The sequence below is a fragment of the Parambassis ranga genome, unplaced genomic scaffold (genome assembly GCF_900634625.1).
Source record: "Parambassis ranga unplaced genomic scaffold, fParRan2.1 scaffold_126_arrow_ctg1, whole genome shotgun sequence".
Taxonomy (NCBI): domain Eukaryota; kingdom Metazoa; phylum Chordata; class Actinopteri; family Ambassidae; genus Parambassis; species Parambassis ranga.
Genome location: NW_021144704.1, coordinates 23,762 through 38,814, shown reverse-complemented (window position 1 = coordinate 38,814; position 15,053 = coordinate 23,762). Strand labels below are relative to the sequence as shown.

The following is a 15,053-nucleotide window of genomic DNA, read 5'->3' as shown; positions in this document are numbered from 1 at the left end:
TGTTAGGTTTCCGCCACATATAGCGTTTTGCATTTAGGCCAAAAAGTTCAATTTTGGTCTCATCTGACCAGAGTGCCTTCTTCCACATGATTGCTAGGTCACTCACATGGCTTCTGGCAAACTGCAAACAGGACTTCTTGTGGTTTTCTTTAACAATGGCTTTCTTAATGCCACTCTTCAATTAAGTCCAGATTTGTGCAGTGCATGACTGATAGTTGTCCCATGGACAGATTCCCCCACCTTAGCTGTAGATCTCTGCAATTCATCCAATTTCAATTTCAGTTTTATTTATATAGCGCATATTACAATCAGACATTGTCTCAAAGCGCTTCACAGGAACCCCCCTAAGAGCACTGTGGCAAGGAAAAACTCCCTTTAAGAGGAAGAAACCTTGAGCAGTCAACTTAAGGGGGAACCAGTCCTGCTGCTAGTCAGAGAGAGAGAGAGAGAGAGAGAGAGAGAGAGAGAGAGAGAGAGAGAGAGAGAGAGAGAGAGGAGACACACACACACACACACACATTTGTATTTATTGCCTATTTAACGTAAACTACGTATGTATATAAATATATTAGCCTATTAAATAATCTCTAACTATATGAAAGAAGAGAAACAAAGCCGAGTGCTTATATCGTTAGTCCCATGCATGCTCCTACCTGTCACCTAAAAGTCCCTCATGTTCTGCTTACTACTAAATTTAAGTGCAAAGCGCCCTCTGCTGGCCCTCAACTAGAATACACTTGAAGTTTACAGAATGAGCACAGGCGGCATCTCCTCTGTCTGATATAATTCTGTTGGTGACTTTTTTTGTCTTCTGCTGCTTTCCAGCATTTGGACATGGAGGACTTGAAATTCAGACAATGAATAGAGTTAGGAACTATAAGACCTGCTGGGAATTTAACCCTAAACAACAAAAACCTTTATATATAAATAACATGGTTAATAAAAACCACTACTGATATGGTATATATACTATAGGAAATCACTGCATGGGCATGCATCCACACTGTAAACCAAGTTCATCACACAGCATGGGTAACTTGTAACTTCTGTATATAGTAAAACAAAGGTTACTATAAACTAATGAGCAGCTAAAATCCTTTGAATTAGTCCAGAAAATCCTCAGAACTACAGCCAGAGATGCAGTTTTCCAGGAGGGAAGGCTGACAAACTATAAACTACAGTGATGGTAATGTATGAAATTACAATGACAGTGATGTCATTGTTTATAATTTGAAAGTGGGTAAAGTAGAGGCCACTGATTGTGGTGCTGTCTTTGGAGGCTACAGGTTATTCACACAAGTTATTCACACGTTCTTCCTGGAGGAGAACCAGCATGGAGCTAAAGTGCTAACGAGTGTATTTGTCATATCTTGGGTGGCTCACAGCTCCTTGGATTGAGATTCATGGTATTTATCATAACAACAACAACAACAACATTTGAAAAGTACGATACACTGAAAAACACTAAAAACCCTCTGAGTGTCTTTAAGCTTTTATTAAAGAGCAGTCCGGGTTTTTTTGAATTTACAGAATAACCTGATAACCTTGTCTGTATTTATGTCATTTAATACATGTTTTGCAAAAATTAACTTATTATAAGTGTTCAATACTCATAACTCTCTGTTATTAATACACTAGATCCGGTTGAAGCCAATACAATTCATGTTAATGTGCCACAATAAAAACTTCAAAATGGACGAATCTCTCTTCCAAGGGATCATCACATGAATTAAATTGATCATGTGTAATATGATGAACCAAACTTAACCAGTAATAACTATAAATGATGACAGATTGAATAGCATTTAAATGTTTATTTACTCAGATTCACTTGACAAAATCAGATTCTTTGCCGATCAACCTAACATGCTTGTGTTTGGGACTGTGGGAGAAAACCGGAGAACCCGGAGGAAAACCCACCTGGCACGTGGAGAGCATGTGAACTCCACACAGAGAGAGGCCAGCTGCTGTTACTGACCCTTCTGAGAGGCGAGTGCTAACCACTGCACCACCGCGCCAGCAGAAGGTCTGATGCTGTCCAGACGTCCTCCTGGTTCCACATCTTCTGCTGCTCCATCTTCTTCAAGAGTCCCTCTGGAGGAGTCTGGACCGTCTGGACAGCATCTGTCCATGAAGCTGCACACAAATGCAGTGATTTAGTTTGAGCAGTTATATGAAGTACAAATGTGAGAGTATGAAACCCACCTCACGTGGCCTCATGGACCGCTGGTGTCTCTGTCTTGTTGTGTGTGTGTGTGAGAGGACGGGATGGAGGCGTATTCTCACTCCTCTCACTGGACTGCTTTGATGCTGTAAGAAACATCATCAGCATAAAGTCAGAGCTGTTAGCTTCAGCAGTTCTGCACTGGTCCTACTGAGGGGACTACTTACAGAGCCCACTGACACACAGGGCCCCCTCTCCAGCTGGTCTTCTGTTATCAAGGAAATCCTGAATCTTTTCAGCTGCTAAAAATCCACCTGTTAGAGAAGAGAGAGAGAGAGAGAGAGAGAGAGACAGGGGAGAGACTAGAAGACACACTGAGTCTGATGAACATTTTGTTATTGTCACTTATCTTTACACAGCCAAATTAACAGTGATAATTCTACACTATGGACTTACCTCTACCTTCACTTACCTTAACTCCAGACCACAGCAGATCTCCTCAGTCGGAGTCGCTGTCGTCAGACCATCTAGGAGCAAACGGGCCACGCCCCAGGCCTGAAGCTGACGGAGCGGGTCTCCGGTTTGAGGAGGAGCTGGCGCCTGAAGTGGAGGGTGCGGAGTGTCTGTAGACTTCCTCCATCATCCTTGGTGCAGTGGAGCTGGCACCTGAAGTGGAGGGCATGGAGTCCTGGGGCAGGTCCAACTTTGGACGTTTAGCAGCAGGCTCCTCAGGGGAGACGCTTCCAAAGCTTCCAAAGTCAAAGCGGACCAGAGGAGCGCCAGCAGCGACCTCATGAACACCAGAGACCGAAATGATGGAGACATCATCGGCAATCTCACGTCTCCCAGACTCAGACAGGTCCTCCAAGAGGACCTGCTGGAAGGGAGACAGAGGTTGCATGTCATCCCCATCATCCTCGTCCTCTGAGAGTTCAGAGTCATCGGTCATGCTAATATAGCCAGAATCCTCACTGTCCCAGTCCTCCACGTCGTCCTCCTCCTCCTCCTCCTCCTCCTCCTTACCAAACTCAGTGTCACCAAAGAGTGGAGGAAAGTCTGCATCCTCCCACCTGGCCACCAAGAATTCCTGCAAGCCGGACGGGTCCCCATCATCCTCGTCCTCTGAGAGTTCAGAGTCATCGGTCATGCTACTATAGCCAGAATCCTCACTGTCCCAGTCCTCCACGTCGACCTCCTCCTCCTCCTCCTCCCCCTCCTCCTCCTCCTCCTCCTCCTCCTCCTCCTTACCAAACTCAATGTCACCAAAGAGTGGAGGAAAGTCTGCATCCTTCCACCAGGCCACCAAGAATTTCTGCAAGCCGGACGGGTCCCCATCATCCTCGTCCTCTGAGAGTTCAGAGTCATCGGTCATGCTACTATAGCCAGAATCCTCACTGTCCCAGTCCTCCACGTCGACCTCCTCCTCCTCCTCCTCCCCCTCCTCCTCCTCCTCCTCCTCCTCCTTACCAAACTCAATGTCACCAAAGAGTGGAGGAAAGTCTGCATCCTTCCACCAGGCCACCAAGAATTTCTGCAAGCCGGACGGGTCCCCATCATCCTTGTCCTCTGAGAGTTCAGAGTCCCCAATCATGCTACCATAGCCAGAATTCTCCTTGTCCCAGTTCACCATGTCGACCTCCTCCTCCTCACCACACTCCATGTAACCAAGGAGTTGAGTAAAGTCTGCATCATCCCACCAGAAGACGAAGTTCCCCAAGCGGAGAGGCTCCCCCTCATCCTCGTATGGGACACGGTCGTCATCGTTGCCCTCAGGAAGCAGGAAGTCCTCAGGAAGGTCTTCTGGGGGACGCTCGATGACAAGGTCGTCGTCCTCTGAGGAGAAAAACATGAAAAAGGTTCAAACAAAGAGTCAAAGTGAGAGAGTTCTGCTAGTGTTGAGATGACGACATGAGAATGACTATAAGATTAAGATTAAGAATTATTGTATTAATCACCATAGAGAAATTAGGTAATCTGACAGGAAACACAGCTAACACCACTGGATCACTGGTTATTGATTAGCTATTGGTTATTGGCTGTTTGTGTTACACTGACAGATCATGATGATACACAAACATTTATTATGTAGTTGAGTCGTTTGTGGCATCATGATAAATGCTTGAGGTCCTTTTATACATATCACTGCATGTTCAAAGTAACACTCACACTATTAATGGTCCATTTTTCAAAAATAAACATCTACTCAAACACAGCAGGACATGCTACACTACAGCCTGGCTTTGATCTGCACACATTTCCTGCCTGATCACACTATATTGCAAAAACTAATGATTATAATGCATTTAACAAACACTGTTTCACACAGAAACACGTGATGTTACAGCAGCATAATGTTAGCTGTAGCTTCACTGTTAGCATGACAGCGTCAACATATCGGAGCTAACTGAGCTAAACACTCTTAATAGCGCTTCACAGCTTCCCTGAGAAATCTGATGACTTTTATCCAACAAACAAGCAGTTTTCACGAAGAGTGCGTCGAGTGAAAGTTGATTTTTGACTTTTTACCAACAAACTGGGTCCCAGAGGGTGAACTGTGCGCCCATAAACTAGCAAAGTCACACAAGTCTTTCATGCTAGGATACTTTTAAATGTGTTTATGAGGCTAAATCACTGATTTTGTCATGAAAAAAGAAGAAAATATTTCAGTCCTACCAGCCCTCCGCTGCTCCATCTCAGCCGGCAGCTCGCGGCGGGAGCTTCAGGAAGAAGTTCACCCGCTGAAGAGAAATCCTCCAGGTGTTATCAGCCAAACAAGGCTTAGTTAACACTGTCTGTAGTTGGTCCAGAAGTCGCTGTCCGATGCTCTGTCGATGATCCTCCGATGATCAGCTGTCAGCTCAGGTTTTAGCTTCCACAAGTTTTTTGCCTTGATCTGCTCGTGTCAGAGGTCAGGTGCAAAAAGCGGCGTGTGGAGGGTCAGCAGCCTTATATAGCCTCTGTCCGGTTACCATGACACCCACTCATTTGCATCTTTGGAATTCAAAACTTGTTTTGTTTTAAAACTACATTAAGTAGCCTAGATCATATTTTTATATTTTATTAAATATGGTGTGTGTATGTCTTGAAATCTAAATGTCATAAAAATAGAAAATGATCTTCAGTCACAGTCAAACAGTCCTTTACACAGCCATACTGAGTACTTGTATTCCTAATGCAACCAAATGGCCCTGTTTAATTATTATGCATCATTTTTATTAGAACATTAATTTAATTAAGACTGAAGTTGAATTTGATGCCTTTTGATACATAAAATTAATGGATGATATAAATTATTGGACTGCAAGGTGGTGAATATATAAAATTAAAGTTTACTCATTTTAATAATAACCTCAATGCATTAGCAGTATTCATAATTAAGATGACATAATAGTTGTGCCAGTTTTCTCCAACAGATGGACAAGTGGTTTCTGCTTTGTCCAAACACAAGACAAAATGCCGACAAAGTCAGTCAAAGCCCTCTGACTGTGTTATTGATTTTTACTAAGAATTCATCCATGTGATCATCAAGTCATCACCAGTAAAAAGTAGTCATAATGCAGTGAAACACTGTCTGTGAACTAAAAGGACTCACCCATGGCAAGAAGGGGAGGAAGTGATGGCAAATAACTGCTTCATATGAGGAAGGACAATGATCATAGTCTTGTAACCTGGGGTGATTCTAGAGCCTGCTGGGGGCCGCTCCAAACACTGTTCATCATGTCTGACACCAACAATAAATATTTTGAAACTAAAAATAATCTTTGAAATATTTTCAAAATAATATAATAACTATATAACTATAATATAACTTCAACATGAACACACTTTGTACATTACCACTGCTGGAGTTTAAAGTCAGTCATCGGAGGTCCTTGACTGACACGGGGCCCCAAATGGTGCCCTGACTTGCTGAAATGTTAATCACACAAAAGGTTAAATAATCAGAAGGAAAAATGAAGACAAATGGTACGAATAGCAGGAATTAAAATGTCAATAATAGTTTTAATTGATGCATGTTACATTCAATACCCACTGCCTTCCTCCCACACATAGTTGCATACACACATAACTTTTCAGCCAACGAGGAATGCAACAGATAGCTGGTAAATGGCGTACACTGTCCTATATTTACACATCATCTTCTGCTTCTGTACATGGAAAATCCTTAAATATGCTCAAACATCAGAGGAGTAACAGGATACAATGTGTAGCTGATTGTATGCAGTTTCTTTGAAGCATGTTTTATGTACTTTCCTTCCAAAGAAGGCATGTGCATACAGCACTGTCATAAAAAGTGAGTCACAATTAGACATGACAGGTTAAAAACTCCACAACGCCTCTTCTTCATTCACAAGATAAAAGTCTTCCTTCAGCAGGGTGTTTCTTCCAAAATGGACAAAGGTACAAAAAGACATGTAAGGTAACCAAAGAGAATAGAAATCAACATAAAATGTGCTCAGTGCATTAAGACTCAGATTCTGATATAACAAAGAGGTGCTCGCCCTGTTCCATCTCTGTGATAAATAGATTCACATTGTTACAGGCAGACAGTGAGAGGGCTTCCATCCAAACCAAAGTACAGTGACAGTAAACAACGGTGAAACTAACTGATTAGAAAGACATGAAAAAATCCAAACTGAATATAAGTGAAGGGTAAATATTCTCTCCCTGGGTTTAAACATTACAGCTTTGACGAGCCAAAATAAAAATTGCCTCATGCTCTTAGCTACATGGAGTATTTTTTGGCCTTTGATCATCATATAGATTTTGTGTGGAGGAGCAAATAGTAAAACTGTGTAATGGATCTGTTTGGTACTGGCAGAGGCTTCAAACTTCTTTTAAAATGTGATCCAAGTGCAAAGAGTTTCTGCACTTACCATTAGTAAACTAAGGTGACGGCCGACATCAACAGCACAAAAAAAGATGAGTCATGAAAATGTTTGAGATCTGAGGAGTCTGTAAAAAGAAGGTCTTAAATGCAGCTTTTACAGTGACTCTGATCTCTCAGTAAGTTCACACAGTGTTTGAAAACTAAACTGTGTTCGCTTCAGATTGCTTCAGTTGTTCTGACTGCTGAAGTGTAATACCGACTGGTTAAACAAGCAAACATGTGCCCATGTACACACACTCAGTGCAGTGGCTGCTGTATAACGGGATGACCTGGCACAAAGTGCTTTCAAACAATACAGGAGTCCTATAACTAAAAAAAACTATTAACAATGTGTGTGTTCAGTCAGCTTCTGCCAAACCTGTGTTCACACAAGGAAGACTATAGCAGGCGTCTGAATGTGTTTGTTGTAGAATTAGAATAAATGCGTTTTCTTGAAGCCACCTGTCTTAAAAAGCATTTTTATGATGCTTGTATGTTTTATCTCCTTGGCAAAAATCCAACCATGCATTTGTTTGACTGAAACAAAAACGGGTATGCAGATCTGATTTTGGACACAACTCTGTATTACCAAACCTCAGGAAATTCATTCATAGAACAAGATGTAAAGGACAAACTTTTTTTACAGGTTCAGAAAGGCCAACAGTGTAACTATTGTATTGCAGTTAAAGACAAGCAGAAACTCTTTTGCCACGAAGCATGAGCCTAAACGAGGAGCGACGGTCACTGCTGAACTTCAGCCGTTCAGATCTTCAGTGAGCGGCAGCAACACAGAAATGTAGTTTTTTTCCCACCTTGGCATGTTTTTTGACACTTTGATCTCAGAGTCAAAGGCAAACAGTGTTGATATATGTATTTATATAAATAACAAAATAGTACAGTATAAATATAAAGATTCTGTGTGTGTGTGTGTGTGTGTGTGTGTGTGTGCGTGCAGTTGTAAATGTGTGTGAGTTTTAGATACGAGTGTGTGTGTGTTGTTGTAGTGAGCCAGTGTTAGGACAAGACTGGGGAGGGGAGGGGGGGGGTTAGAGGTGGGGCTTTCCCTCCCCCACCTCGTGGAAGAGCGAAGTGTAAAACTCAGGCTCCAGCTGCTTGTTGCGGTATCGCTGGACGATCTCTGTTATTTTCTGCTTCCGCCTCACATGAGGCGGGTTGTACAAGTCACTTTCCAGGCGTTTCCTCCGGCACACGTTGATGACCGTTTGACGCACGAGGAACCCTGGAGGAGGACGCACACACAACGTTAATGCAACAGCATAAAAATGCAATAACGAGACTGACTGATCAAAATCTTTTGACATGTGTGACATGAGACAAACTGCAATTTGAGCAGGAACATTGTCTTGCATGATGTACTTTGATAGACAAACCAAGACTTTCTTCACACTGTCTTGGCAGAACCTGCTCGCATATAGAGCCTTTAGTGATGGTACACTGTATCCTGCAGGAGTGATGCAAGCTCAGCTGCAAGAACACTCATGCTACTACTTCCTGTACAGTTTCACCAGCCATAATCTATTAATGTGTGTACATTATAAGTGAAGAGACTACCTCCTGCACTGTGTAAAGACTGTGCTTTCTATAAAGGGCAACAAAAGAGGTGTTGTAGGAAAGAAGGGGCAAGTCAGAAGGAGCAATGTAAGCTTTTACCTAGAGCTCTGCGGCTGACCACCATGCCGTCCACCAGGGGAATAACCATGCCGAATTTGCCAACGGCTCCATGCAGGCGGATTCTGAACAGTCCTGTCTTCAGAGGGTGGATGAAGATCAGGGGAACGTCCTTTTCTAGTAACCCCGACCTGCATCAGGAAGAGGGGGAAAGGCAGGGGATAATATGGTGCAACAGAGAATACATGTCAGCAACAAAGCTCAACCATAAAATGGTGTCTAAATCCTTTTTCTATGTAGCCTCTTCCTTTAAAGCACGGTATCATTTGTCAAAGCTCAGCCACGGTTCCTTTTTTCTGCCCATTGCATCTGGTGCACTGTGCATCAGCACACGCTTCGTGAACTACACGTTCCTTCATACTGGCAGCACAGTGTAAACTTGTAAATACCTGCAGGAGGTGCTGTTGCTTGTGCTAGCTTCCAGGCCAGTGCTGGTTTCCGCCAACAGATCAGACAATGGGAAGTTCTCTAAACACACAAAATCAATGACGTTCATGGGCGTCAGTATTCTGGGAAACTGAGGCACTACATACCTGAAAAGGAACGGCTAAGAAAAAAAAAACAATACGGTGATTATGAATAAATGCCACTTCTGGCTGCTTCAGCTTCCTCACAGTGTGGGCCTACTCCCCTCCCTCCCTTCTTCAATCCATATCTTTACTGAAACCATATGTTCTAAGCTCACACAGCCAGACTTCCCTTATCAACACCACAGTGAGCTGCATGGTGACAAAGCCTTGGCTCCAGCTGAGGGAAGGGATGGGTTGGGGGGGGGGGGGTTCACTAAAGATTGGCAGTGGTGATGGAGGCTGATGTTTCTTTTCTCTTTGAACATCCATTTAACTTCACACTGTAGAGGATAGCTGCAGGCTTGTTTTGCACAGCACCGTATGTGCACATATGTAAGGATGACTGTGAAATAGGTCTTGTATAGTATAGTTTTGTATCTGACCCTGACCTTTAACCTTTCTGTGTAGTGAGTAAATCAAAATAGTGAAAGTCTTTATAATGCCACATTAAATAGAGCCACCTGGAAGTTCACCACAGATGGAAAAGCAGGGAGGAGAGGAGGACAAAAAAACTACCAGAGGAAGTGATCGGTTTCCTGCAGGTGGGCTCTGCACTGTGTCTAACAGGCAGCGTGTAAAATCACCCAGACGTGTATTCATCAGGCAGCTGATGGTGCACAGTAGGTTACATGTAGGAAGGTGAAATGGTTTCTTATCTCTCTCTGGGAGAAGGTTAAAAGAAGGGGGGAGGCGTGGTGGCTCATGAATACCTATTAGTCTGCAAAGGCAGCGTGAACAGAGCTGAGCTTTAACACACAATGAAGAGGTGTGAATGCCCCCAAGCCTTCATGTGAAAAACCACATGCGCGAATATTTTCATTGACAAATCAGCCACACATGCAAACCAACAAGCGCCCATCAGTACAAACCTTCAGCAAATCTTCACATGACGTTTAATGTGTGTTGCTAGCTCAGCTGCCGAGTCACTGAGCGAAGTGATCACAGGTTAAAACACAGAAGGGAGCCTCGAATCTCAAGATTTACGAGTGGAGTTTGGCGAGAGCGAGCATGAGGAGCGTGATGTCAAACTTACCGACTGAAGATGTTGATGAAGATTCTCAGTCATCCAGGTCATCATACGTAGAGAAGATTGAAGCAAGGCGTCTGGACTTGTAGAGTTTTCTAGAAGACGTTTCGCTGCTCATCCAAGCAGCTTCATCAGTTCTAACTGTTTGGTGGGGAAACATGGTTTATATGTGGTTACAGACCTATGTGGGTGGGTCTGGGTAAAACTTTAAAAAAAACTTACAAACAATAGCACTAAATGTTTCCATACTTACCTGTGATGTTCTGGCTGACTGGGCCAGGTGTGTCTAACGACTGGCTAACGACTATGAAACTGCCGGAGGGGGACTGGTTGATAAGATAACTTTATTAATCCCGAAGGAAATTCTTGTGCCAGAGGTATTAAGTTACATTAAATGCAGTTAAGTACAGAGTATAAGTGTCACTATAATCCAAAAAGAGTACAGTACGCGGTATGAGCACAATATATGATACATGGATACAATATGGAGATGTAAGGTGCTAAGTAAACATAATATAGGAATGACAGTGATGCCTGACATGATTATCTAGCGCTTCTCCCTACAGAAAGGGGAGGAGTTATACAGTCTGATGGCCACTGGCAGGAAGGACCTCCTGTGGCGTTCTGTGCTGCTCCTCGGTAGTCTCAGTCTACCGCTGAATGTGCTCCTGTAGGACAGCAGTGTGTCGTGCAGGGGGTGAGACGTGTTGTTACGAATACTGAGGAGTTTCCTCAGTATCCTCCTCTCTGTCACCTCCACCACAGACTCCAGCTCCACTCCCAGCACCGAGCCAGCCTTCCTAATGAGCTTGTTGAGTCTGTTGGTGTCGGCCGCCTTCATCCTGCTGCCCCAGCACACTACAGCGTAGAAGATGACGCTGGAGACCACCGAGTGGTAAAACATCTGCAGCATGGTCTGGCAGACGTTAAAGGACCTGAGTCTCCTCAGTAGATACAGGCGACTCTGTCCCTTCCTGTATATTGCCTCTGCGTTTGTGGACCAGTCCAGTTTGTGGTCAATGTGGACACCCAGGTATTTGTAGCTGTCCACAATGTCCACGTTGGTACCCTTGATGCTGACCGGGTTAGGGAGTGTCTGGTGCTTCCTGAAGTCCACCACCAGCTCTCTTGTCTTTGTGACATTCAGCTGCAGGTGGTTCTGTCCGCACCACTCCACAAAGCTGTCCACCACACTCATATACTCCGCCTCCCGACCTCTGCTGGTACAGCCCACAATGGCAGAGTCATCCGAGAACTTCTGCAGGTGGCAGGACTGTGAGCAGTGTCTGAAGTCCGATGTATAGAGTGTGAACAGGAATGGAGACAGTACCGTGCCCTGGGGTGCCCCCGTGCTGCTCACTATCGTGTCCGAGACGGTGTTCCTCAGCCTCACAAATTGTGGTCGACCTGTAAGATAGTTAGTGATCCAGGTGACCAGTGGGGTCTCTACCTGCATGTCCAGGAGCTTCCTATTCAAAAGGGCAGGCTGCACGGTGTTAAACGCACTGGAAAAATCAAAGAACATGATTCTAACAGTGTTACCTGCCTCCTCCAAGTAGGTGTGTGCTCTGTGCAGCAGGTAGATGATGGCGTCCTCCACTCCAATACGGGGCTGGTAAGCAAACTGCAGGGGGTCCAGCGATGGTTCCACAACAGCACGCAGGTGTTTCAGGACCAGCCTCTCCAGAGACTTCATCACATGTGAAGTCAGAGCAACTGGTCTGTAGTCGCTGTGTGTGCTTGGATGTTTGGTCTTGGGCACAGGAACAAGGCATGTTGTCTTCCACAGGGCAGGGACAGTCATCAGGCTCAGACTCAGGGAGAAGATGTGCTGGAAGACCCCACACAGCTGTGTGGCGCAGTCCCTGAGTACTCTGGGGCTGAGTCCGTCCGGTCCTGCAGCTTTTCCCGGTCGTAGTCGACTGAACTCCCTCCTCACATCCTCTGTGGTGATGGTAACTGTGGACACAGAAGAGCAGAGAGAGAGATCTGATGGGGGAGGGTGGGGGGTTGTTAATGGAAGGTGGGGTAAGGGGGGCAGGGTGATGTTATTGATGGGAAGGTGAAACTGGTTAGTATGGTTAGGGGGAGAGGGAGGAGGAGGAGGTACATTGTTGTTATTGACAGGTGTTAATGGTGCATCACAGGGAGGGGGAGGGGGAGGGTGGTCAGGGAGTGGACTATCAAACCTGTTGAAAAACAGGTTCAGCTGGTTGGCCTCCTGCAGATCTCCATCCATCAGCTGGTCGGAGATCCTATTGTGGCCGGTGATGGTTCGCATGCCACTCCATACCTCCCTCAAGTTGTTCCGGGCAAGTTGGCTCTCCAGCTTCCTCCTGTAGCTCTCCTTGCCCTCTCCAATCTTCTCCTTCACCTCTGCCTGGGCCCTCCTCATCTCCCCTCTGTTTGGAAAGCAGCGTATTGACCTGGTGGGGATTAGAGAATCTGTGCAAAAATTAACATATTCTGTGATACAGTCTGTGAGTGTGTCTACATCCTCACCGTGAGTGTCACAGAACACATCCCAGTCAGTCACCTCAAAACATCCCTGCAGGGTCTCCAGGGCTTCCGGTGTCCACCTCCGTACAGTTTTGGTGGTCACCGGCTGCCGCTGTACTGCTGGTATATACTGGGGTTTGAGGTGGACTTGACAGCCCTTTGTTCTTACTGTGAGTATGTGTAAACTTCCTGGGATGACACCTGGGTCAAAATCAAGACTAACGAAGTGGAACGGTTCACAGAACACATCAACGCAGTGGATAATAACATCAAGTTCACTCGCGAGGACACCAAGGACAACAATCTGGCCTTCTTGGACTGCACAGTACATATTGAGGAGGACAGGAGCCTCAATGTGGAAGTGTACAGGAAACCCACACACACGGACCAGTACCTATTGTTTGATTCACACCACCCACTGGAACACAAACTGGGAGTCATCAGGACCCTGCAGCACAGAGCACAAACTGTACCCACCAGCTCAGAGGGGAAGAAGAAGGAGCAACACCACATCAGGAAGGCCCTGCAAACATGTGGCTACCCGAAGTGGGCACTCATCAAAGCCACAAAAACAAGACCCCCCAACAACAAGAAGAAGGACAACACCAGGCGGAGAAAGAACATCTCCATTCCATATGTGTCAGGAGTATCAGAGAAACTCCGCAGGATCTTCAACAACCATGACATCCCGGTCCATTTCAAACCGATGACAACACTGAGACAGAGACTGGTTCACCCGAAGGATAAGATTCCCAGGGAGAAACACAGCAATGTGATATATGCAGTCCAGTGCAGTGAGGAATGCTCTGATCTGTACATTGGAGAAACTAAACAACCACTCCACAGAAGAATGGCTCAGCACAGGAGAGCCACCTCCTCAGGACAAGACTCAGCTGTTCACCTCCACCTCAAAGACAAAGGACACTCCTTTGAGGACAACAACGTTCACATTTTAGACAGGGAGGAAAGGTGGTATGAAAGAGGAGTTAAGGAAGCCATCTATGTTAAGCTGGAAAAACCTTCCCTTAACAGAGGTGGTGGCCTCAGACATCATCATTCTACCACATACAATGCAGTGATTCCATCCATTCCCAGGAAGTTTGCACATACTCACAGTAAGAACAAAGGGCTGTCAACCAGTCCCCCTCCGGCAGTTTCATAGTCGTTAGCCACCAAACAGTTAGAACTGATGAAGCTGCTTGGATGAGCAGCGAAACGTCTTCTAGAAAACTCTACAAGTCCAGACGCCTTGCTTCAATCTTCTCTACTTACCGACTGAAGGAAGAGCAGAGTCCGAACATAATCCCTCTCCGTGTTGAGTATTTCGTTTAAAACGCAGAGCCGGAGCCGCTGCTGTCGGTCCGAGTCTTTAGTGGCGTGGATCCCGTTCTCCAGATGCCCTTCGTCCTCTTCCATGATGGAAACTCAACCCCACAGAAACGTCTCTCTGCACAAAATGCGCTTCTTCTTCTTCTTCTTCTTCTTCTTCTTCGTCTTCGTCGTATCCACACTTTTGCTGTTTTGTTGTTGTTTTGCTGCTTCAGTCCATGGTGGAGCGGCGGGTTTCCTCACCGAGTGATGAGCGACGCACTGAGAGTAAAGTTCAGCGACAAAAAGTCCCGAACTACAAGCGAGGGAGTCTGACTCCGTGTGTGTGTGTGTCCGCAGCACCAGAGAGAGAGAGAGAGAGAGAGAGGAGGGGACACACACACACACACACAAATTTGTATTTATTGCCTATTTAACGTAAACTACGTATGTATATAAATATATTAGCCTATTAAATAATCTCTAACTATATGAAAGAAGAGAAACAAAGCCGAGTGCTTATATCGTTAGTCCCATGCATGCTCCTACCTGTCACCTAAAAGTCCCTCATGTTCTGCTTACTACTAAATTTAAGTGCAAAGCGCCCTCTGCTGGCCCTCAACTAGAATACACTTGAAGTTTACAGAATGAGCACAGGCGGCATCTCCTCTGTCTGATATAATTCTGTTGGTGACTTTTTTGTCTTCTGCTGCTTTCCAGCATTTGGACATGGAGGACTTGAAATTCAGACAATGAATAGAGTTAGGAACTATAAGACCTGCTGGGAATTTAACCCTCAACAACAAAAACCTTTATATATAAATAACATGGTTAATAAAAACCACTACTGATATGGTATATATACTATAGGAAATCACTGCATGGGCATGCATCCACACTGTAAACCAAGTTCATCACACAGCATGG

General features: G+C 45.0%; 1 protein-coding gene and 1 long non-coding RNA gene across 2 annotated transcripts; both read right to left on the bottom strand.

Annotated features, from left to right (window-relative positions):
* Positions 1 to 2,067: 2,067 nt before the first annotated feature.
* On the bottom strand, positions 2,068 to 2,630 carry LOC114429386 (uncharacterized). The gene is made up of 3 exons (XR_003669686.1): positions 2,392 to 2,630; positions 2,206 to 2,310; positions 2,068 to 2,136 (listed from the first exon to the last, which is right to left on the bottom strand). It is a non-coding gene; the product is annotated as an uncharacterized LOC114429386 (long non-coding RNA).
* Positions 2,631 to 6,146: 3,516 nt separating this feature from the next.
* On the bottom strand, positions 6,147 to 14,234 carry LOC114429385 (ral GTPase-activating protein subunit beta-like). The gene is made up of 4 exons (XM_028398261.1): positions 14,091 to 14,234; positions 9,113 to 9,270; positions 8,706 to 8,854; positions 6,147 to 8,274 (listed from the first exon to the last, which is right to left on the bottom strand). The coding sequence occupies exons 1-4, from the start codon at positions 14,232 to 14,234 to the stop codon at positions 8,081 to 8,083; spliced, it is 645 nt and encodes a 214-aa protein (XP_028254062.1). The 3' UTR covers positions 6,147 to 8,080.
* Positions 14,235 to 15,053: the final 819 nt, after the last annotated feature.